General features: G+C 33.0%; 4 protein-coding genes across 15 annotated transcripts in view; 1 reads left to right on the top strand and 3 right to left on the bottom strand.

Moving 5' to 3' along the window:
* Window positions 1-2266: 2266 nt before the first annotated feature.
* On the bottom strand, window positions 2267-12045 carry LOC145726580 (membrane-bound alkaline phosphatase-like). Its single transcript, XM_081975744.1, has 10 exons — window positions 11790-12045; window positions 11599-11739; window positions 5520-5653; window positions 5169-5403; window positions 4975-5115; window positions 4736-4924; window positions 4535-4672; window positions 2827-2961; window positions 2597-2773; window positions 2267-2542 (listed from the first exon to the last, which is right to left on the bottom strand). The coding sequence occupies exons 1-10, from the start codon at window positions 11878-11880 to the stop codon at window positions 2337-2339; spliced, it is 1587 nt and encodes a 528-aa protein (XP_081831870.1). The 5' UTR covers window positions 11881-12045; the 3' UTR covers window positions 2267-2336.
* A 3664-nt stretch (window positions 12046-15709) lies between these two features.
* On the top strand, window positions 15710-16444 carry LOC145729174 (RNA-binding protein 7). The gene is made up of 2 exons (XM_081979837.1): window positions 15710-16113; window positions 16161-16444. Exons 1-2 carry the CDS (start codon window positions 15785-15787, stop codon window positions 16390-16392), a joined length of 561 nt encoding a protein of 186 aa, XP_081835963.1. The 5' UTR covers window positions 15710-15784; the 3' UTR covers window positions 16393-16444.
* Window positions 16445-17143: 699 nt separating this feature from the next.
* LOC145729182 (uncharacterized) lies at window positions 17144-18509 on the bottom strand. 7 transcript variants are annotated; one of them, XM_081979861.1, is made up of 3 exons: window positions 18309-18509; window positions 18223-18255; window positions 17144-17624 (listed from the first exon to the last, which is right to left on the bottom strand). In XM_081979861.1, the coding sequence occupies exon 3, from the start codon at window positions 17621-17623 to the stop codon at window positions 17165-17167; it is 459 nt and encodes a 152-aa protein (XP_081835987.1). In that variant the 5' UTR covers window position 17624; window positions 18223-18255; window positions 18309-18509; the 3' UTR covers window positions 17144-17164. The 7 variants fall into 7 exon arrangements, with proteins under 7 accessions (XP_081835987.1, XP_081835996.1, XP_081836004.1 ...); XM_081979870.1 differs by having other exon boundaries at window positions 18223-18252; XM_081979878.1 differs by lacking the exon at window positions 18223-18255 and having other exon boundaries at window positions 18309-18419; window positions 18472-18490.
* A 1774-nt stretch (window positions 18510-20283) lies between these two features.
* The window catches only part of LOC145727272 (neo-calmodulin-like), a 60743-nt gene continuing 56024 nt past the window's right edge, over window positions 20284-25002 (bottom strand). For 4 of the 6 annotated variants that reach the window (XM_081976804.1, XM_081976791.1, XM_081976796.1 and 1 more), the window contains 4 exons: window positions 22473-22608; window positions 22044-22179; window positions 21790-21938; window positions 20284-21734 (listed from right to left, as the gene is read on the bottom strand). In XM_081976804.1, the coding sequence (XP_081832930.1) occupies window positions 21703-21734; window positions 21790-21938; window positions 22044-22179; window positions 22473-22608 (453 nt within the window). In that variant the 3' untranslated portion in view covers window positions 20284-21702. Of the gene's footprint in view, window positions 21735-21789; window positions 21939-22043; window positions 22180-22472; window positions 22609-23917; window positions 24376-25002 lie in introns of those variants that run through there. The other 2 variants (XM_081976825.1, XM_081976834.1) reach the window with 2 other exon arrangements.

Raw genomic sequence — 25002 nt, 5'->3', positions numbered from 1 at the left:
TTCCTAAGGAAAATACTGTCGTTTAAAATTCAGTTAAAAAAGTCAGTTTCTTGTCATTACTGTCAGTTGGAGCAATTTTGATCAAATTTGGAACAAAAAACTGTCCAGTGGCATAGATACAGAAAGATTGTTTTAATTTTCGGCCTTATTTCCTACATCACTAGATATTTTTCAAAAATTAGACTTTTTTTACTTTTTTTTTTCAGTTTGAAAAAATAAGTAGGTTAGTCAGGTTATCTACTTCTTATAAAATTCTGATTTGAAACTTCGTTTACGAGATAATTGAGTTATTACGTTCAAAGACCCAAAACCAACCCAACCCAACTTAAAAATTGACTTGAAAACTGTGAAAATCGACTTGAGAGGCTTAAAAACTGTCTTTGTAACCAGTTTTCATAGTTTTCAGACAAATTGAAAGACTTTAATATTGAAAATTGACTTGTAGACATGAAAAATTACTTTCTCTAGAATTTATGACTACAAACTCACACATTTAAACTTTGAAAATTGACTTATTAGACACAAAAAACTTGTGATTCTGAACCAACTAAAAGTACCATCAGAAAATTTGCATTTGAAGTAAGTTTTCATAATTTGAAAACACATATATAGTAAAATACAGGATATACAGGAATAGTTTTAAATTCAGGATATTGACAATAGATTCATGAAAATTAACTTGAAGACTAACTTTTCAAGCCTCTTTACTTTGCTTTTCATTTTCTTAGAACTCTGGACTATTTTTAGGGTTTTTAAACTGCTTTCAGCTTGAAAAACCAAGAATATCTTCGACAAGTTTTTGACATAGCAGACTTAAAAAACAATTTTAACATTATCCATAGGCTTAAAAATCCTTTTTCAAAGCTATTTCAAGCTTTGTCACTATTAAACAGACTTTTAGACACTTCAGTGTTAAAAATTCGACCATTTCTTACAAATCTAGACTTTTTTAGTGCTTTAAGGCTGATTTTAGCGTGAAAAATAGAGTTTTAAGGCTCTTCTCGATCTTCACAAGATTTTGACTTATCAGGCCAGTTTGTACACTGTCCATTAGTCTTGAAAACGTCATTTCAAACCTCTTCACTATTAAATTGACTTCTACACTCATCGGTGCAACAAATTGGAGCATTTCTAAGCAATTCAGACTGTTTTTATTGTTGTAACACTGAAAAATCGAGTTTAAAACTATTTATATTAGTGAATATAGTGAAATTTAAGTTTCAGACACTTCAGTACGCTAAATGCTACGATATTAGTCTTGAACACTATTTTTTAGAATTGAAATAGTCCGAAAATTTAATTTGAACTGTTACCAGTGAATTCTAGACTTATTTTAATCCAGAAAATTGAGTTGTACACCAAATAAAGTCCTGAAAATAGACTTTTGGACTATGTTTAATCATAGTAAAGTCATTTCTACCTTTAAAATTAACTTTTAGACTACTTTTAGTAGTAAAAAATGACTGTTTTTCGTGTTTGAAATCCAGTTTCAGACACTCGACAATGGATTGCAGTATAAAAAAACGAATTTTAAAACAATTCCTAGTAGTAAATAACAAGTTTTTAGACTATTTAGTTTTGAATGATCAGTTTTACACTACTTATAGACTAAAAAATGTCTGGCGAAATTTCTGGGGTAGAAACTGGAGTTCTGTCTTCCTTAGGAAGCGTTTTTCAGGAAAATGACATAATGTATGTCAACTTATTTTTTGCTGGACTATCGAATAGTGAATTATCGACACTTAAAACTGGACCACCCTGTATAAGTTTTTTTAAATATTTTATAACGTTCTATACAGTTTGAGAACTCTGCAGAAAGTGTCCAGATTCTGGACGTGTTACGAAAAACTCTGAAACGTTTTAGACAATTCTAAAACTTTGTAGCATGTTCCGAGAAGCTCTAAAACGTTTTAGAATGTTCTAGTACGTTCGAAGTAAGTCGAAATTTTCCACTGGTTGTAAACTAGAAATTATGATTAAAGTGTATAAAGTATTTTCGTTATAACTCCCGATGAAATGGTAACTGATGTCGCTTGAAATCCCTAATCGCATCATTTGAAATCCCATTACAATCAGTGTTACCTACCTTTGGATGCAACTTGCGTGCATTTAAAAATCTGTCACGTAATTCAAATGGAGAAACTTTCAGTTGAATTACGTAGTTTTCGTTGTTCTCTGGAATACACTAGAGAAAAAAGTATGACGTAATCAATATTTACTTCAAAATTCTTCATAAAACCGTTTTTTGGGTTAAAAAAAGCAGAACTCAGGGAGCAACTTAGGGTTTTATTAATAATTTTTAAATATCACAGTCGGTTTGCTTGTGAAGCTAACATTTAAGGCAATTTCGGCCTCACTTCTTGACATTTAACGTCGGGACTGATGCAAGCTGCCAAACTCATCAGATATGGAAGAACGTTTTCTTCCATCACACCTGTAAACATGTGAGCCCATGGACCTTTTGCGTACACGGCCACGTCATCGGCGCCGTGAGTTTCTTTCTCTCTTGGACTGGTTGACGGCCACTGGTACTCGATTTCATCTAAAAAATTGCTTTTTAGCACAAAAGTGTGTTTGTGTTTTAAATTGGTCGTACTCATTTCCTCCAACTCTGGAACATATCTTTTGCCATTCTTCATTATGGTTTTATAACCAGGTCCGTTAGCATAGTTCAGTATGGTGTAAGGGCTTTTGTCGCTTGCCGTACCAGCATAGCCGAAAACGTCACTCCCTCTAGCGGCATAACCTGCGTAGCTCATTGTATGGGCGTGGTCTAAAAATAATTTAGTTTAAAATTTATGACAGAAATAGAGGGTTATGACTTACCAGCAGTGACAACAATCAGAGTGTCTTCTTCCTTGGTCATAGACATAGCTTTTTTGACTGCTTTGGAAAATTCAGCTGTTTCATCTAAAGCTTTGTGAGCCCAACTGTAATGATGGGCTGTGTCGATCCTACCACCTGAAAGTTACTCTAATTAGTGTTGCAAGAAAAAATATTGTTACACTATTAGTGAATTGGCAACACGGCAGTAAAAGCATGTAACTGCCAGAGAAACAAACATGATAATTGCATGTGAGAGGCAAAGACAGAAAACCTAAAAAAGTCCAAGTAGGCTGAAATTTTGTTGCAATGTTGTCAAACGTCTATCTGAATTCGTCGACTACTACTACATGTCGATCAAAATTAATTTGTAAATGTATTTTCGATAAGTGCCCTGTGTTTAGTCTGATATGTTTAAAAACTTAGTGTCAATAATAAAATTATGTAACTAATCCAGTAGATCAGTTAAGCTTTTGGCAATATTGTTCCGAAGTTTTCGCCTACTAAATTTTTGATTAGGTTTTCTGTCTTTGTCTCGCGCATGCAATTATCTTTGTTTCTCTTTCTCTCAGTTACACCGTTTTCTTATGGCCTAAGGTGCCTCCATAGTGCAGTGTTAAAAATAGAACAAGATGGATAGACAGTAGATGGATAAAAATTGGTCATATTAAATTAGGCATTTTAATCTGAAATAATTTTCAGCAAATTTTGTATACGCTACAATCTAAAAGCTGTTTGGCAACGCTGTAAAGAGTAGATGCATTTGAATACGTATTTTAGTCATGGTTTTAATTTGCTTTTTAACTCTAGTAACATATCTATCTCGTTTTGTCAGAATGAGGTAGAATGAGAAGACACTGTAACCACTCTGAATAGCCTTTAAAGGATTGTTTTTTTTTTTATTAAATAGCTAAAGGTTTGGGGAATGTGCGAAAGTTATTTTTGTCACCAAAAAAGTTTTGCAGGTAGGAAAAATAGTGACTTGAAAATTATGGTAATTTTATCATTTTGTTAAAATGCTTCTAAATATTTTAATTTACGTACTATTAAAATTATATTGACTTTCGCACATTCTAGCAAGTGTCTTCTTTCATATGCCGTTTAAAAAACAGCAATACCTAGCCTAGTTTTTTATTAATTTGGGTTAAAAGATTGTCATAAAATGCATTGAATCTCCCATAAGAGGTTTTGCTTTACCGATGCCCTTAAAACTGAAATCCAACAGCAAAATCAACTGATTGAATTTAAAAACAGTTTGGCAACATTTTAAGTTGCAGAAACTTGCATACAGTTATGAACAGCTCATAAAAGCTTATAAAAGCAATTGTGTAGTATGAATGAATGAATGAATTGCTTATAAAAGCAATTGTGTAGTAGCTCACTGTATTAAGCTAAGTCTACATGTGTAGCAGTTGCATAAATCTCAGACAGTAGGTGGTTTGTGATTGGTCAAGAAAAAGCAACAAGCTGAAAGCTGTTTTTCTTGACTAATCACAAACTATCAACAGTGTTGCGATTCACGCAAAGACAGGTTTGGTGACACTTATTGATGAATTAATCGCATTTTAATTCAGTATTTCTTAGTAGGCATATTTTAGATCTGACATAGCCTGTTAAGCTACTGTAAAGACATTTTTACAGTAGATTCAAACTGATTTACATTTAAAACGGTTTGTAACACTTTCAATATACTATTTTGTGAAAAACTTACCTTCAACAAACAAGAAGTATCCTGTCGAGTTCTTTTTGTTCAAAACCTTAATGGCAGCTTCTGTCATTTCTTCCAAAGAAGGCTGAGTTTCCGGATCTCTTTCTATGTTATATTGCATATGTCCCGGTTGGAAAAGACCTGTTGAAATTAAAAGAAACTTTCATGTTATTCATCTTTGGTTTTTGTTAATGATGAACATACCTAAAAGGTAATCGGTGTTATTTTTGACATTATTTAGTTGCTCCTTGTTCCAAACGTATTCGTAGGTTTGATTACGACTTTCCCTCAACTTTTTCCAGGCTTCAATCAAGTTGATGCGGTCTGACCTGAAGCCGTTGTTGCCTTCTTCGTCCACTACTTCTTTAGGCAACATATTCATCCGTCCTCCTCCTGTATAATTATTTTTAGATGACGTTTTTTTGGGCTACAGGGTGACCTACCTAGAATAACGTTCAATTCCTGACCGGTTTCCCTAAACACTAACTGGTGAGCTATGTCTTCGCATTCTCTTATGTCACCGTGTAAGTGCATTACATCAGTATCGGTTTCCCAATGACGTTCAGCAGTGTGAGCGTATATTGCTGCAATTTTTATTTTTTTTTAAATCTGTATTTAATAGTATAGTAGCAAATACCTGCAGGTGATGCGTGCGTAACCCTCGTGGTAGTGACCAACCCAGTTCTTTTTCCATTCAACTGAAACAACCTGGCTAAAGAATCAACTTGGTTCTCTTTTTGGTTCATAGCGGTGCAATTTTTTAAAGTAACAGCCGCTGTTACGCCTATGGTGCCCAAATTGGCTTTGACTCCCCCCAAATAGGCAGTGGCGGAACATGCGGAATCGGCAGTTTGGTGATCCACACAATACGTCTACAATTTTGTCAAAAAAATTAGAAATGGAATTGCAATGTTGAAATAAATTGCATCATTACCAAGTCTGTTGTTATTAAATCAAGTTAGTCAATTAGAATTTAAAGTGCTTTTACCTTGGATAATCCTGCATAAGGAAATTGTTCAAAAGACAGAGACATTTCTTCGCCGCCTAAATAGACTCGGGTGGCGGCTACGGTGGGTATTGACATTCCATCACCCAAGAACAGAATAACATTTTTAGCCGTATCTGAAAAGACAAGGTTTGGTTAGTATGTCGGTTTGTCCAGGCAGAAACTATACATTCCAAGACATTTTAAAACGGGTTGATTGTGCAAGTGTTTGATATTATGGCCAATTATTTATAGCGCACAGTTTTGTCTTAAAACCAAGAAGTAGTTCTATACTGTGTGTGCTTCCTCATGAGAAGATGTTCAGTATGGATATGGATATCTGATTAAAAGCACAATTCAAATAATAGCTATTTATGATATGAGTGTTAAAAGCACGTTTTTAAGACACGCTTGTAAAACTTAACTCGCATGAATGCCTTAAAAACACTTTTGACACCATACAATATTTTTTCTACAAACACAATAAAAATTTCAATAATTCTTTATATTTGAGAAATTCTTTATCTGCAAACAGTCAAACCAGTTCCATTTGTCAATAATTCCATAACGATCATTGTTGCTCTCATTTAAAGGCTGTCATCAAATTTAAAAACATTTTTTCTACGAATGTTTGCAAATAAGCTACTTTGCATACGTAAAAGTATTTGCAAAGTGGCACTTTCCCGCACACTATGCGGGAAAAATTTATTCCCGCACACTTTTTAAAATGCTGATTATACCTTGCAACAGTGGTTTTATATAGACTATTATACATAAAATCTGCTTAGAATTTTGCGTAGAATTCAAAAATGTAATAATATTCAGGGGTTTCGTATAAAAAACACGACTTTTTTCACATTATTCTTCCGTACAGTTTAGGTAAATAAACCACCTTGTCTCTGTCTTTGAAAATGAGGCTTGTTTCCTTAGAAACCAAAGCTCATTGTCAAACAACGCATTTATATGCAATTTAAAGTCTACAACAGTGTTTATTCTTACTTATTTAAGTTAAAAAAACTATTTTAATAATGGATATCACTGAAGATGAACTTCCGGAAGATGTTCTAAAAGCCGCCAACATGGCTAGTTTGCAATTGCTGCCTCTCAAATCGCGAGAAAAATACGAGAAACAGTACGAGTTGTTTACCCAATGGTGCGAACAAAAGGGGATAAAAACCTTAAAGGAAGAGGTACTTTTAGCGTATTTTGTTACTTTAAGCAAAGAATTCAAACCTAACACAATGTGGTCAAAGTATTCAATGCTCAAAAATGTAATAAAAATAAAAAGAGACATCGATATCGGTGAATTTTATAAGCTCACTGCATTTCTGAAAAAGCAGAATGTTGGTTTTAAACCTAAAAAGGCGAAAATTTTTACAAAAGAAGAAATATTCAGTTTTATGAACTCCGCACCAGATGAAATTTACCTGTTAATTAAAGTTGCCACTATATTCGGACTTGCTGGTGCATGTCGAAGGGAAGAGCTAGCCAATTTAACCACTACAGATATTGAAGACAAAGGAAACCTCATAATTGTTAAAATTAGGGATTCCAAAAATCATACAGCAAGAAACTTTATAATATCAGAAGAAGTTCATAACGGAACCTACCTGCAACTGTACAGAAGATACACCGGCCTACGTCCAAAAAAGTCAAACAATCGTTTTTTCCTAGTTTACAGAAAGGGTAAATGTTTTTCGCAAAGTGTTGGAGTAAACAGTTTTGGAAAAATGCCTTCTGAAATAGCTATTTTTTTGAAGTTGCCAAATCCAGAACTCTACCAGAACTCTTACAGGGCACAGTTATCGTCGATCATCGGCAACGTTCCTGGCCGATTCTGGAGAAGGAATCACTGACATAAAACGCTTGGGGGGTTGGAAATCGACTACGGTAGCTGAAGAATACATTGATGAATCCACAAGTTTTAAAAAAGGATCAAGTAACAAAATTCTGACCTTCAATCCTAAAGAAAGTGAAGCAGTTCCAAGTACCAGTATTTTACCTTCAGTTGCTCAATCTGCGATCAATTTAAAAAACGCGACCAACTGTACATTTAACATTAATGTTGTTAATAACAATAAATAGTTATAAGTTGTTGTTTTTAATATCAATAAAAATTAAAAACAAAATGTATAGATATTTCATTCGTAGAAAAAATATTGTTCCTAACACGTGTGCAAAGTAGTTTTCCCGCACTTGAAGCTTATCCGAACTCCGCTTCGCGTCGTCCGTCTAACTGCTTTCGCGTGTGGGAAAACATAACTTTGCACACTGAATAGGAAAACTACTATTGTGAATATAAACATTAATATCAACTTCTTCGCATAAATAAATGAAGAAAGTGCCATAAAACAGATTGATGAGGCTGCAAGAATGACTCTACCAAAGAAGCCCCAACTTATTTGCTTACTTTTAACAGTGCTTTTAAACACTTTTTTAAAGCACTAGTGTCTTTAAATGCTATTTTTAATATTTCAGTAGAGTGTTAAAAGTTGAATTTTTAGTCCGTTCGTAGAAAAAAGAAATAATCACATCTCATGGGAAATATAAGCTCTTAGTCACTTTGTAATAGGTTCACACTCTTTCTGCATACAAAAAGTTTACATCCACAAGCAAAAAAATCCCACAAAATTTTAGAAATTGACTTCTTCTCTCAGAACTCCTCACTCAACTCTCTGATGGCCATGAAAATTGGTTGTCTACTTCTAACTTTACCGAGTACGCTTTTTAAGTTAAAATACCATAATAGTTTCATCCTCACTATAGTTGTTTTGCATTTCTCTTAAAATATACAAGAAAAGTGCTTTTTGGTTTGTCTTCCTTTGGTCAAATCTATTGGTTTTGTAGGTCATTTTCAAATAATATACTCCGGAATGTTCTGTACACTGTAGAGGAAAACCAGTATTTAAATCAATGCAATTATTGGCGCCAATAGTACGCCAGTACTGGTTTCCATACTTTATTGTTTTAAATTCGTACTAAAAATGGCGCTAAATTTAGTAATTTATGTAAGTGTAAATGTGACAGACTTACGTCTACGTTTATTTGTTTTGCTGTGTTGCCATGTCGAGCAGATCATCATCATTTACCTCGACGTTTTTACGAAGATTTTGATTACTAATTTATTAATGAATTATTTATCGTTAAGTGCTAAGAAAAAAACTTTTTAAATTATTCATAAATTGAGTATCCTTGATTTCATTTGAATGTATAATAGTTGACGTAGAGCGGACAGGTCATATTAACTTCACTTTTGTTTAAATTTAAAGAGACGACCCAAGTATAATTGCTATGATTTGAAAATTATACAAAACACATACCTGATCTATTTACATAAATATGTAACACTTTGTATATAAATGTATATTAATTTAATAAATTAATAGATGACACCCAGAATGAAGGTCATTTAGTAACTAAGCAGTTTCTAACGGTTAGATGGAAAAATGACAGCATTCATAAGAACACATCGATTAGTAATCGCTAGACAATTACTAAATAATTCATGCGTTAATGCACTAAAACAAAACGATTACTGACTGAAAAAGCATTACTTAAACGTCATTTTGCCCATCGAATTCAAAATCCGATTTTTCGATTGCTAATCGATTTGTTCTTATGAATGTGGCCAATGATTCATTCGAATTTCGAAGTGACATGTGTCAGACTTTTAAAATGTGTACGTCATTCTACAGTTGATGATTGATTGCAGCAGAAAGTGTGATCATGTGACCAACTGTCAAATTACGTCATATTTGCGCCAGTTTATGTAGTAACACATGCACGTTGTAGTGGAGGAGGAAAAGTGTTATTTATTTTCAGTTATTTCATCAGAAAAATTAGCAAAAACCTAAAAACTAAATTTTGATTTTTCTTGGGTTATTCCGAAAGTATTCAAAATTTTTCAATTTTTAGAGCGGCGTTTTATTGAACTCTAAATTGCGCAACTTTGTCCCAATTTAGCCTTGTACAAATGTACACCCTGCATACAAAATATATATTTTTGATTATTTCCCTCATTGTACTAGCAGCCAATAAAATTCAATGAACCTTTCTAGTTCGACCAATGAGAGCCGTTATATACTGAATAAATCCCTAGTTGCTAAAATTTTACACTGAATAAACACCTCCTACCTTTTTCGAATACGTTTTTTTGAAGAACATTTGATATTAAACGAAACGGGATTTAGACACATATAAAATTTAAGCTTTTTTCTTCAATATTAACAATTAATAAATCACTATAACGTAGTTTCCATTAAAAAATTACATAAATTAAAATATTTATGACGTCTGATTGTCAATCTGAAATGTAAACAAAAATATACATGGCTGAACGAAAATCTGTCGTCTGCTGGGGTGAGTTCAATATTATCCTTAATTTCATCACGTTTAGTTTAGTATTTGTGTTCTAACTAAGGTGTTTTCTTGTTAATAAACTAAAATGTGAGTTTTCAGGAAATAATCTTGACATATACCCCTCGGCGTTCACGTTTTATCACGTAAAATGTGCATTGGTAGGTTTTTTGCAAAATTTTTCTTTTAGGCAAATGGACCAAAAACTAAAATTTACCAAACATACACAAAACATAAGAAAAGAAATCATAAAAAGAACAAAACACTTCAGAACACTTACATACAAAGACAAAGGAATAAGTACAAAGACCGCAACCAAAATATATAAATCTATATGCAGACCTCTACTTGATTATGGACATATACTAAGAGCAAATGCCACTGACAAGACAAAAAAACACATACAGGTCACAGAACAAATTGCTCTTAGACTGATAACAAAAATCAGACACCCCCAAAACCCGCTTCACAACCCATCCAATGAATTTTTGTACGAACGAACTAAAATGACAAGAATTACTGAACGACTAACACAACTACAGACAAAATGGAACAACAACCCCCAGAACTGGACCATAATAAACCCTATTTCCCTTCAAAGACCAACTCGACAATCCCGCTTCACGTTTCCCTACTCCACTCTGTTGGAGCATTTCAACTAAGTGTGAAAAACATCTGTATGTATGTAAATATTAGTGTATATAGACATTATTGTTATGTTAATTAAGTGTGTTGACCAGAATTTATTTTTTTTTTCTCTTGCATGTACCATGGGCAGAAAGGCCACGCGGCCGATAGCCCTTTTTACTGTACCTCGGTACTGTGAAATAAATATTATATATATATATAGGCAAATGGTTTTGACTAAATACTTCTTTACTATCGTCGATACTATCGTCGAATTGTTTAGTCTCAATCATTTTCCAAGCAAAATTTTGCAAAAAATCACCTATGCACAGTTTACCCGATAAAACTTGAACGTCTCGGAATATAACCTATGAAAAAAAAAATGCAAGAAATCTGGATACGCAAACATATGCAGTGTTGCCATTAAAAAAAACGTATGTTTGGTCGGATTTTTTGATATGCAACATTTATTTCACTTTTTCTAAAGCACATAACTTTAAACCAACCCCGCTTGTCACATTATAAACACTAGTCTTAGCGAAAAGTGTTATTCGTACTCGAATTTCTGAACTTATTTGGGTGTGGGGGAGAGTATGTATCTTAACACATGCGGAAAGTGTCTTTTCCCCCCGCACTGCAGTATCGTGCGGAAAAATACCACTTTCCGCACTAAGTATTTCACCTTGCAACTACAACAATTTCAACTATTTATACATTAAAACTAACAGGTTTCTTTTGGTTCTGCTAGACTGCTAAAAGATAGCTCATGTAACAAATTCTTAAACCAAAAAAAGAAACTTTTGTGTTTATATTAGTTTTTTTTATCGTCCTCGTAATATAAAGCCTAATTATTTGCGTATTGTTGTAATGAGAAAAATAGGCTAGATAATGGATTTTATGCTCCAGAAGCCGAACAGAATCGATAAGTATTGTTTACAGCTTTCGGACTTTTTGCAATGTACTGCCCTGATTTCGTGATTATGTTTAGCCGAAAATTTGAAACGTCAGGTCAATTATTATGTTACAGATACGCAATTACTTTTTTTTCCACCTCGGTTTTTTAGATTATTCAATATATGAGAAAAACTCGGGTACTTACTGAAATTCAAACGTTGACTGAGTTTTTCAGCTATGGCACTTAAGGCCATGTTTTTCCAATACTCTTTGGTTTTTTCCCTTGCGATTTCTTCTTGGGTTTTGTTTCTCATGAGTTTGTTTTCGAAGGGGCGTACTTCATCATCTGTGGACAGATTTGTGTAATTTAACTGTAGAGTTTTCTTAAAAACTTACCTTGTTCGTCTGGTTTCTTTTGAAAAGGTGTTGTGGCGGTGTAACAGTAAACACAAACACTAATAAGCACTAGTACTTTAGGTGCCAACATTTTTGATTTTAACACTTAAAAAAAAAACTCTAAAATTTATTTCAATAATGAATTAAAAGCACTTGGGGCAGCACTTTACAACCGCTGCAATTAAAAACACTTGAAAATCCCTAATACATCCCTTGCTCTCTTAGACCTAGATATCAACAATACAATAAATAAAATAATATTGGTTTCTGCAGAGGTTGGTAATTGATATAAATATCGAACAGCAAACCAATTTTTCTCTCTCTCTTTCTCTCTCTCACTCCCTCTTCGGTGCATATAATTTTAAAGGTCAAAGTGAGAAGTCGAACACTGAGGGGAATCAATTAAAAAAAGTTCATTAATTCGTAGTTTTGCAGAAACGCTTCTTGGTTTCTAATCAATGTCCTTGCTGGACGCTTTATTTGGTTGATTTTTTTTTGTATTTAACTGTATAATTTTAACTGTTTGTTTTTTCTGTCATATTTTGTTGCGTATGACGGTTATTTTTCTTTTACAGGGTGGCCAACAAGAGTTTGTTGAGTATATTGAAGTTATTTTTCGAAGATATAAATAGTAGTTGTCAAACAGTGTTGTTGCAATGAATACTAAAATAATTATTATTTTTTTTGACTAATATTGGTATTTAGTGTAAACTAGCTTTTACAGTGTTGCAAGCTAAAAATTACGTCGTGTATTATTTCGATTGTTAATTCCATATTTTTTTTAAAAATGATTATTGCTTGTTTGTCTAGAGAATAAAGATCAATTCACTTCACGTTTTTCTTGTCAGAAGATTGTAGATGAGTTTACTTAAACTTTTTATATAAAAAAAAAGTGAACAAATCTTTCATTCAAAATATGTAAGTAAGTAATCAATTTTCACAAATTTTGGCTTTTCCGAATAAGAAAACCCTCTGAACTCAGGCAGTTCGATTGAATAACCCTGTATAGATTGTATGTAGTTTTTTTTAAATCAAAATATCATTCAAGAGAAATACAGTATACAGAAAATCAAAAGACAATGAGATGACGTCATACATTTTTATTTTTCCAACAGAAATAAATTAACAACAAAAAGCTTTGGATGAAAAAAAAATAGTGCTATTGCTAGGTGTTGGGTTATGCCAGCAAGATAGACCTGTGAGGTAGAAAAATGTGTGATGTGGTGTTAAGTAATTTTGTCAGTTTGTAAATAAAAAGTTTTATCGTATTGGACCCATTATTGGCGCAGTCATTCGATGGATTCCGATACTAAAACTATGATGGACCGTTTCGTTAAATTATTGGCAGCCCAACAGATAGAAATGCAACAACAGGCACAGACAAACAAAAGTCAGATAAGGGAGCTTATTACATGTCTTCAAGAGAAGGGAAGAAACACACCTGCGACTTTAGACGTCAATTCGTTTGCAAAGCGTTTATAAAAATGTATTTACGACGGTATGATCAAACACCAGACAACTCCCGATAATTGACATCTTTGCGCTGTGGCCTAGAATCTGGAGCTCTACTGCCAGAATCACAATCTTTCAAACCATCATCAGGATGAAGCGTTGATGTGTAAACTTCTTGAAATACTTTTTCAGAACAACTGTTTTCCAAGTCTTCTACCTCACTGTCTACTTCATTGCCATTAGAATTGGATTGTACGCACTCTAACCGAAGATTATCCAGTTGAGTCTTGTCGTCTTGAATTTGATTAGTCTCCGGCAATCCATTCACTTCCTGAAACGGTAGGGAGGGTTGTCTACTTGGATGTCGTTTCCACAGTTGGTTAAAATGGCGAGTAATAGTAGTGGTATCACCAATATCTACCGTTGCTAAAGCCGAACCAATAATATTGCGAATAACCCATTGTTGGTGCTAGGCGGACAAATGGAAATCTTCAGCATTTTTTTGTAAAATGGCAAAAAAAAAAAACTTATTCTTACACATTTAATAAAAAATATCTTAATAATATCCTAAAACTGATCTTTAAAAGTTTAATAACTAACATAATTCTGACAAATACCTCGAATTACCTCAAGTGTACACCATGTAGTTTTTTGTCAATAACCCTGCATCATGTTTTTTTTTTTGTTCATACATACATTGTGAATATTTCCATGTTAATTAAAACTATCAACAACGGAGTAAAAAAGAAAACTGGAAATTTCAAAAATAGTAGAGGAGCGCATGTTATCCTATTGTGCCAGGTTTCCATCAGATCGGTCAGAAACGGAGCATTACTAGCACAAATATTACAAGAAATCAAATATTGTTATGGATTATATTGGCTTGAAATCAATCGTTTGCTCAGTAAAATTTAGCATATAAGCATTGAAAAAAATAACAAGCAAAACTGGACTATAACGACGTTCGATTATTTTTTAGAAGAAAAACTTGTAACTTTTCAGTCGTATAGCCACAAACAGTAGTAACAGCTTTTAGCATTCTTAATACTATTTGTTACAACCCTGATTCTATTGCAAAATTGACTTAAAATATTATTAAAAATTTTCAATTACAGGTGAAAGGCTTATGTAAGTCATGTAGTAGCAAGGTACGGTAAAATTTTCACATAGTTTAAATTTTGTAAATCACGTTGGATAATTACTTACTGAAATTGATTAACCTTAGATAATGTAGGACGTATATTAGTTTTACCCAATAAACCAATTATTGTCTAATATTAAGGGATAACTGGCAACTTTTAATTATAATTTTTTTAGTGGAAAGTTTAATGTTGTAACTATACAAAAATGAATTAACAAAAGAAAGCGAAAACTAAGGATCTTCTGCCATGGTCATGGTTAGTTGGGTAAAAACTACTGTTAAGAATCACAGTTTTTCTTCGAGAGTAGGCATTAGCAAGGACTGTTTAATCATGCGTTTATTTGTTTTTTTCTCTATTTTTCACGGTTATTACACTTTAATTAATTGCTTTGTTATTGTCCAACCCACCGATCTAATTTAATGTTATTTTTTTATGTTCTGCTGAGGGTAAAAACCTCCCATGACCATAACGTTGTACGTCAGGGATTTTTTGTTTCATTGCAGTAACTTTTCTGGATTTGACGTAATATATAAATGAATGAAAAAATATGAAGGATAAACTTGGTTTTAATTGAGTAAATAATAATCTGACAAAAATTACATATATTTTACTGTATTGTAAAAGTTCTTTCCTTTTCGTTGTAAAACAATACAAATAATGTTAATTTATAAGAAAAATGTTTGTAAAAAATTAAAAGAAATGGAGCGTGTTAGAAGTTTTTTTTTAAAACACTTTTTGAAATTTAATATCTCGGAAACATGAAGAGGCAGAGAGGCCATTACTAATTTTAATTTTGATAGTATTTCCAATGGCGTTGGAATGAAAGGGTAAATATTGACTGCTACTACTACCCTAATTTGATAAAAAGTGCAATTTTGACAATTTTTCATTTAACTCCCAGAGTTGTTCCAATGCATATGTGCCTTTTATATTAGGTGAAACAAAACCAAAAAAAATGTAACTGATATAATTAATTATATGCTACATACAAAAACAATTTCATACATAAATCATTTTAATATACTTGTTAGTACAATTTTTATGATATTTGAGCTTCAAAGTAGAATAAAAACTAAAACGGCTTGTCTGAACCATTGGCCATTGTACTGAACTACTGAACACCATCAGGCATACGCCCGACCAAAATCGTGAACGCACTCCCTGTGTTAGTTGCCTTTGCCTCCGGAGTTCGGTTTGTAATTTGGGATCCAAACGTCACGTGACCTATATGTGATGTTTTAACTATGATGTCATGTGACTTTTAGATCATAACGCCTTTGGAACTGAAATCATGGGTCAAACGAATACGCCTAAAATAACCTAACCTACATTTTTTTTGTTTTTAAACTGCATATTCCATGTAAACAATTATTAAATTTAGTCATTCCAAATTTTGAAATTATGGACGATTCAAGAACGTTGTACGTGGGTAATATAGCCGACGAAGTAACCGAAGAGCTCCTTTACGAGCTTTTCCTCCAAGCCGGACCTGTAGAAAGAGTCAAAATCCCTGCAGATCGTGAGGGCAGAAAATCAAATTTTGGTTTTGTGACCTTTAAACACGAATCCAGCGTCCCTTACACGGTTCAGCTCTTGCACGGTACCAGTTTGTATGACAGAACATTGAATATTAAACCCCGGAACAACGGGACGCGAGGTTTTAAAGAGTCCTGTTCAATACCACCCAGCTATTCCAAGGAGAGCCCCAGCAGGCCTAATGAACACATTAGGTTAGTTTGCTTTAGATTTAGGCTGTTTTATAACCGAAAACTTGCAGGTTTGACAACCGTGAAGAGCCGTACGGAGAGGAGCAGTTGAGGTTTGGGCACACAAACTTTACACCTCCCGAGCATTTAAATCATTATGAAAAAGATCGCAGACATCGAAACAATCAAAATCGACATGATTATAGGAATAACCATGAGAGAGAGAGGCGGGATTATGACAACAGGGGCAGGAGTAATAACAGAAGTAGAAACCATGGCAAAAAGGGACAAAGATATTATTAGCTAAAAATTTGTGACAGAGAATTTGATAATGTATTTTAAACTGTTTTTTAAATTTAGTTTCATTTATTTTACACTGACTCAGTTTATTTCCAAACAACTGATGGGTTATTTAACATCATTTCCCTATACAACTTGGGTGGCTTTATCTAATAGTAAGTTTAGGTGTGGATGTTTAAGTGTCTGCATTTGCTCTACAGGTCGAATGCTTAGCAACACTGTTTTAGATTCAGTTCATATTAACACATTTGGTCTGCAGAGCACAATCTAAAATATAAACTAGTTTTAGCTTGCATCTAAATCTAGCATAAAAGTATTTATGAACTTATTGTTTTAAATATGTTGTCACTGTTAAAGTAATAAAACCATTTTTCTAATTATGGCATATAAAGTGACACTTTTACGTAACTAGTTACATAAAGTATCACTTTATGTAACTAGTTATGAAAAGTTCATTTCATCACTCCCTGTTTTTATGCATTTCCGTAGAAACATATGGGCGACATCCATCATAACATGTCGTTGTCACTGTTTATACAAGGTGCTATGAAAGTGAATATTTGTGTTAAATCACTTTAAAAGATGGTTTTTACCGCTTTTTGGACAAAATTAGAAAAAATTATGTATGCAACACGTTTCGAAAATGTCTTATTGTGTAACTCATTCAAATTGTAGGACCTCGCTGCGCTCGCCCTACAAACATTCATTCGTTACACAAAATCGATCTTTTCGTAACTGGTTACATAAATAGCTATTTATGCAAAAAAAATTATATTTATTTTAAAATATTTATATAAGATTCATCCCTTGATTGGCGCAGTTGATTTATTTGCATCTTAATCTCTGCAATTTTGTTATTTTTGTCAGCCAGTTCCTTTTGCTTTTCCTGGATATACTGCCATAAGCTTTCATTCTCCACTTTTAAAAGGTTTTCTCTATTGGCATACTGGTAAATTGTCTCCAAAGAGTCCAGCATTTCCCTGGTAGTATTAACGATTTCTGAACGATTTTCAAGAACCATCCAATTTGTCTCCAAAGCTTTATTGAATATGTAAGCATTGAAGTGAGTTTTTAGTGCATCCAATTCTTCTTTTATATCGGTTTTGATGGCGGCTTTAGAAATGTTTGCTGCTTGATTCTGACTGCAAATTGGACTGGCTTGGACACTTTTTGAAGCTACTGGAGTAAAACTTCCTGCTTCTTGAGGTTTAGCCACATCATTAGCATCAGCCATCCTGTACAAAAGTAGATTAGAACAATTCTTGTTGCAGAAACTTGACAATAATGTTATTAGAGACTTGGCAACCAAATTGTCAATGTTTGATTAACATTCTGAAACAAATTATGTGAAATGTAGTTTAAAGTATTGTAAACTTTTAAACACCCAAAAATCACGTAATTACAGTGAAACGTCTGATGTAAATTCAAAATGTATAACCTGAAACTACATAAATGAGGCTAGTACCTTAAAATATGCCTTATTAATGCAGTTTTCCATTGGCATTGACAGGTTTAGGTTTAGTGTAAAACTCCTGTGTTACCATACTATTTCAATGACATTAGATAGAGCAGGATACAGATACAGGAGTTTTGCACTAAACTCGCCATAACATTAATAGGTCTGTTCCCAGAACCAATGTCCAACTAATAATCAGAAATCAGAGGAATATGATGTCCACTATTGGCCATTACAATCCACAATTTCCGATTTTCAGTTAACCAGTTTCCAGTTTGAAACTGCCTCTAGGAAGAGACAACAAACCTAAACAAACAGTAAAGTGACAAACACTATTGAAGCTTAACCTTAAAATGTTGAGTTTTTGTTGTACTTACCTTTGGAAGTGATATTTACAACAGCAAAAACTACTTTAGTTTATAGAAAGTTTAGTTGTGTTCCTTTACAAAAGTGTTTTACTTACAGTGATTATTAATTATTCTGACAGAATGAAGATAATCTGTGTACTCTTCTTTAAACTCAGGTTAGCACATCACCAAAATACATATTTTGCTAAAAGTGGGTACCATAAAACCTACATAAAAATAAAAAGAAATTAAAATAATAAAGAAAATTAAATGTCTTGCTTGAGCTTGATTGAATCAGCTTTTCGGTTACTGCCACGTTGCCAAATTGTACAATACTGTAACTTGATTATTTTTTTTAAGATGTGGCATTTATTGTGTACCTGTTGGAAAACAATCCTGTTGGTCTGTTTTTTTGCTCACCCTTTATGAAACAAACTTTATTAAATGTTTGTTCTAATTGAATTACTATTATTATGTTTATTCTGGTTTAGTAGGTTTTTGAACTTTTGTTAATGTGCAGTTCAATGTCTTCGGAAATTTAGCTCGAGTTGGCAACACAGCCTGTAGTGGTGGCGCCCTCTAGAAACCAAACGGCTAAGAGTTGAAATTTTCTTGTAATATTAGTAACATGCATTCGCCATATCGAACTGAAACTTTGCGAAGGAGACTTTCCTAAATGTGTTTTATAACTGAATTGTTTATATTCTTAGATTTTTTCTACATTAATCAATATTTTGTGGTTTACGATCTTCGATTGATTGACTGGTGTTTCTGGTTTTGAGAGTTGGATAGGTACTGGAAATTAAACTTTACAGTTAGCCGACGTTTCGCAAATTTATTTTTGCATCCTCAGAGCAAGCTCCTAAATTCCGTGTAAGGGGTATTTTAACAACACTTTTAGTAACATAAACAGTAGGTGGATTGCTTTTGAATAAATTTCATAATAAAATTTATTATTGATTCGATTTTTGGGAATCTATGATCGTTACATTATTACTGTCCAGTTTTTTGTTTTTTGTTAAAGTCTATGAGATGAAATTTTGTTGATTTCCTTTATTGCATCATTTCTTTCATTGATTCATTTTATTGCATTCAATAGAAGTTGTAGATATTTGGGGGCTGAACAAGGTAAGTTAATCAGATTATTTCTGTCACTTTTGACATATGACTTTAATTTACTATTTTTTAATGGAAAGCATAGTCGGAAAAAACATCAACTCTCTCTTTATTTTGGCATTTATAGTATTGGCTTCCACATGGCAAAATTGTTTGCCTGGCAGTTACTTTCAGACAGGGGTATATTCTCAAATATATGCCAGATATGTGCTCAGAATATGAAAGTATATTCCCAATACGTGCCTGGCATATTACTTTGTGCTTTTAGTTAATGTGCCAGGCATGTTTCTCAGAAATCTAAAAATAACATTGATGTAGACGAAAATTTCAAAAATTTTTTTTTGTAATTTTAGTAATTTTTGTAGTTTTTGTTTTTGTAATCTTCTTGTGCTTGAATTAGCTCAAGGGCTGAATGAAAATGTAAGGTTTTAAAATAAGACATATTCATATTTTGCTTTTCCTATACCTATTAATAGTTTATACTATATTTTCATTATTCTCATTTAAAATCATTCAATTTGAAATAGTGTGGTATATCATGTAACAATTTAATTTATAACAAACTATACTATAGAGACCAGTTTTCACTTCTCAGACATACCACTGGCATATATACTTGTTGGAATATTTAAAAAGTTAAATTTGTACAGCAGCCGGGTATATGCCAGGCATATTCTCAAATTTATTCTAGTCATATGCCAGGCATGTATTTTTCACATGAATTTACTTTATTTGTTATTGAATTTAAACTTTTGCCTTTTGCTATTGAATTTCTGTGCAATTATTTTTTTTAATTAGCTATAGAAAAGGCATATATTTATGCTGAAGGGCCAAACATATTAGTTAAAATTTAAAATTAGCACAAAAAAGCACTTCAAATTTTTAAATAAAAAAAATGATAGTTGAAGTATTTTTTGAACTGGAATATGAAAAAGAACTACACAAATCTTTTTCCCGCAATACTAAAACTATACATTCACGTATATTTTTTTATTTTTCCATTATATGAAATACATAATCATTTTCCTTACTTTAGTGATATAGATTCAATATTAATTCTAAACGTATTGCCTGAATTATACGCATCGGCATTTGAAACATAACTAAAAATACACAATATTTATATACTAAACTTATCGTAAGTCAATTGCCTCAGTAACAGTACAAACACATTGAATAATTTTCCAAGTAGATATGCTATTTTTTTAATATTACCTAATCATTCACACGTCCGGCAGCTTTTATTAAAATTTTATATTATATTTAGGTAACTAGATTGGAATTGTTGGATCTGAGACGTTGAAATGGGGTTTATAATCAAACATATTAACATTTTTAAAATACGTAATAAACTTAACGAAAACTAGTTTAATAGTTAGTGGTGAATAATAACGTTTTTTTGTTAATACTTAATAAATACCTATATAGGTGTGGTAACGTCTGTAATGGAGAGAGAAACGTTGATAATTGCAGTCCAAATAGGCAAAATGCAGGCAAATCATGTTGTCAGATGTCGTTTGAGATTAGAATTTATTTATTTTTGACAGAGGAAAATTAAGGCATTAAGGAGTTATCGTAACGGTCATTCATTCAAAAATATATGCAGAAACCAGACCAAAACAGTAAACACTCATTCATCGCAATAATCCAATAGGTCAATAACAAAAGCTTCTGGCAACATTGCTCCGAAGTTTTCCGAATTTTATTAAGTTTTCTGTCTTTGTTTCGGGCTTGCAATTATCAATGTTTCTCTGTCACTTACACGGCTTTCCTATGGTCGGTTTTTCTTTTACCACACCTGTACATTAAAATCACTCTAAACAGGTATAAATACAAATATTGTCTTTATCAATTGTGTCGTGTATATGAATAAATATGAGACATATTCTAAACATTTAGGTAAACCTTTTTTATATTTAGGGATATATTACACATCAAACATCTATTCCATTAAATATTCTTAGTTTGATGCTTCTAGAATAAGCACTAAAACATCAAACCAAGACCGATTATATCGCTCAGACAGACCCTGTTATAAGGTGTTTTATAAGGTACTTTTCAAATATGACCATCATGTTTTATAGCGAGGAAAATTATAAAGTATTGAGTAATACAATTACTAAGTATTTCTTAAATGTCTATAGCAGTGCAGTGCTTTTAGAATGAGTTGGTTAGGAAATCTGGTAGTGTGAGTATAGTGATGAGAATAAATAAAATTTTGATGGTATTGTGGTTTCGCTAAGGGAAGACCATCAATTTGGCTGGTTTGCGTTTCATGGTAAGCAGTTGACCAACCACACAAATTTAATAACAAAATTTAGCTTAAAGTTGTTCCGTATAGAGCCGTGTAGGTGTTGCTTCTTTAAATTGGACCATTGTTCTGACAGTCTGTCACTAGTTTTTGGAGGTGAGAATGTTCACAAATTCTAGATAAAAACGAGTTCTTATAAAAGTGTTTCAGATTAACTGTGATATTAATACCTTCATAATTCACTTGGCCGTCACCATCCAAGTCAGCTTCCTTGATCATGTCATCGACTTCTTCCTCCGACAATCTCTCACCTAAGCTGGTCATTACGTGACGTAGTTCTATGTTTGATATCAGGCCATCGTTATTCTTATCGAACACCCTATATAAAAACAAAGAGTTTTTATAAAATTGAGTATTATTAAACAGTATTTACTACGTTTTATTCATGACACTCCTATATGTTTCAGAAAATAACTTAACTTACCTAAAAGCTTCTTTGAGTTCCTCATCGCCGTCGGCGTCTTTCATCTTTTTGGACATCATTTGCAGAAATTCGTTGAACTCGATAGTGCCGTTTCCGTCTTGGTCCACTTCGTTTACCATGTCTCTCAATTCGGTTTCTACGAGGCAAAAATGATTGAACGTTTACCGGCTCTGGGGCTAAATTGTCAAACAATGAAATTCGCGGAGCGAAAAAATACCTAAAAAAACGCGAGAAATAAAGTTTTAATCGCATTTCACACTCGTTCATCCAATTTGTTAAACGGTTTAAAATTGAATTTGCTTTTGAACGAACTTTCCGTTCAGCACTTTGATTACGCTGTTTTTTTTAATTACTTTTCAAACCCCTATTTGAATCGATACAGCCTTTCAGACTTTTTGTTGTTTGAGGGGATTAAATTGAGTTAGTTACCCGTGGGACGTTGTCCTAGAGACCTCATCACCACCCCCAGCTCGGCCATGGTAATGGTTCCATCTTCGTCTTTATCAAAGAGCATAAAGGCTTCCTTAAATTCAGCAACCTGATCTTCTGATAGGCCATACTCTGTCTGGAAATGTACGAAAATTACGTTACTGTAACGTTAATTGACACCTTTACGATGTAATATACAGTGTCCAAAATAAAGTGGGCCACCATGGGGATCTGGAAAACGCGGTGATAACAGACAGATTTGGTTACCAAATGTAAAACTGTTAGGCAAATGTAACTGTGTTGGTAACCGGAATTAGTTATTTAAGTTCTCAGTAGCGTTTAAAAGCCTTTGGCACATTCAAAACGGTCTTAGAGGCCTCTGACAATTTAAAACAACTCTGGGACGGTTTAAGGTACTTGTAGAGGCCTCTGGCACTTTTTAGAAAGTTTTAATAGCATTTAAAAGTCTATGGAACTTTCAAAATTGTCCTCGAGGCCTCTGACAATTTAAAACAGCTCTGGGAAGGCACTTTTCAGATGTTCTCAGTAATATTTGGAGGTCTCTGGCACATTCAAAACGGTCCTAGAGACTTCTAACAATTTAAAACAACTGTGGGAAGATTTAAGACAGTCTTAAATGGCTCTTTTAAGACTCTATCCTCTGGCATTTTTAAGAAAGTTCTTAATAGCATTTAGAGGTCTATGGAACTATGAAAATTTAAAACAGTTCTGGAAAAATTTAAGAGAGTAGTAGAGAGGAGAAATTTCTCAGTAGTATTTAGAGTTTTTTGGCACATTCAAAACGGTCCTAGAGGACTCTGACAACTTAAAACAACTTTGGCAAGGTTAGTTTTTAGGCTAGAACCAGAAATTATGTTTATCATATTTTTACTATACCATTTTCGGACATTTTTCTTTTTAGTGGTATGTAAACGCCCCTTAGTGGTGGATTTAGCTGAAAATTGTTTCCAACATTTTTACGTAGCCGCATTTATTAGAAAGATTTTTTTCCCGAGGCGCTACTATGTATAGTTTTTTTTTTTTTTTTTCTATGTACATATTTCTCTGGCTACTAGTTGGGATTTTCTCCGCGAACAGATCTAATTAGGATTTCGCATAGAAAAATAGTCAAAATAGAAAACTAACAATTTTTCAAGAGCTTGGAGAGGATTGTGATTGCTTTTGGTCTAGGTCTAAGGCCGGGTTTACCCAAGCCGTAGTTGTAATCATAAACTTAATTTTTGTCCATAGTAAACAAGTAAGCTAGACTACTTTGTGTTACTATGTGTTGTTATGGTCAAAAATTAAGTTTATGATTACGACTGAGTAATCCGGGCTTAAGTGACAAAAACAGCAAGCTCTATTATTTCAAAATATCTCAAATTCCTAGCACAACTCCAAATTTCTTGTTGATTACTCAACTTTTCTTCACTTGCATTTCTCACCGTATTCAACATCCGCACAGTGGTCCACCTTATCTTGGACACAGTGTATTTTAAACGTTTACAACTTCAGATCATTTCAAACATTTCTTAAGTTATTAAATCTGAAACTTACACTAGTCTTTTGAATTTCAAGTTCACTAGTTAACCGTTTCAATCGCGAGTACTCTTTATCGTACCGATGGGAATTATTTGTCATTGTTTAGATTATTATCTATTGACACCCAGGATTTTAAAAGCGACGAAACTTAACTTGAAACCAACCTCTATTAATAACTTTTTGGTCACGCCGAATCGCGGGCGACAACTTTCAAGTCCGATGTAAATAATGACACATTTTTGTTGAATTTTAGTGTTTTTTTAGCTGAAAATAAATACCCCCGGTAAAACTCGTAAAACAATATTCCAGATTTTGGTTACAATCTATAGGAAACTCTCGCGAGAAAAACACAATACTGCTTAGCTTTAAACGCAATTAAAATACCAACGTTGCCTAATTTTAGTATCTTATTTATTTATATTTCAGTTTGGCACACACGACACAAAATATAGCTTGTTTTATAACCGTATTTTTTCAAAGGCTTTTCTTTTTGTTTTACAGTGTGTGTCAAATATTTTAAACTCAGTTTAGCTTCTTCATGTCTCGATTAAAAGGAAAAACATAAACTCGAATTAATTTAAATAGTGTTTATTTGTTGTAGGACGAACAAGTCAAATTTTTTACCAACTTAATGCGATGTAGGCCAGTAGAATAAAACCAAAAAAAATCAGACTCATAAGAAAAATTTGCTCCAAAAGAATTTATTGTTTTAAAATGGCTTTACTTGTCGTCCAATAAGACTATTTTAAGTTCTTCCCCTTGGAGGAGTTGTACTTAGTGGTAGGGTATCAAAAGTGGTATATTAGCGTTTTTAGAGTAATATTTTCTAGAGGACGCACAATATAGGAAAAGTAGTCCTATTAATAGGATACTCTTATTGGGCGACAAATATAACCTTCTGTAGCAATTTTTTTCCAATTTGAATTCTAATTTTCCTGGGCTAACAGTACTTTTATTCAAACAGGACTAAATTATACAAATGAGCCAA

This window comes from Ips typographus, linkage group LG1, assembly GCF_016097725.1.
Source record: "Ips typographus isolate SLU linkage group LG1, UJ_Ityp_2.0, whole genome shotgun sequence".
Taxonomy (NCBI): domain Eukaryota; kingdom Metazoa; phylum Arthropoda; class Insecta; order Coleoptera; family Curculionidae; genus Ips; species Ips typographus.
Note: the sequence above shows the minus strand (reverse complement) of the source record. Positions and strands in the feature narration are given on the sequence as shown.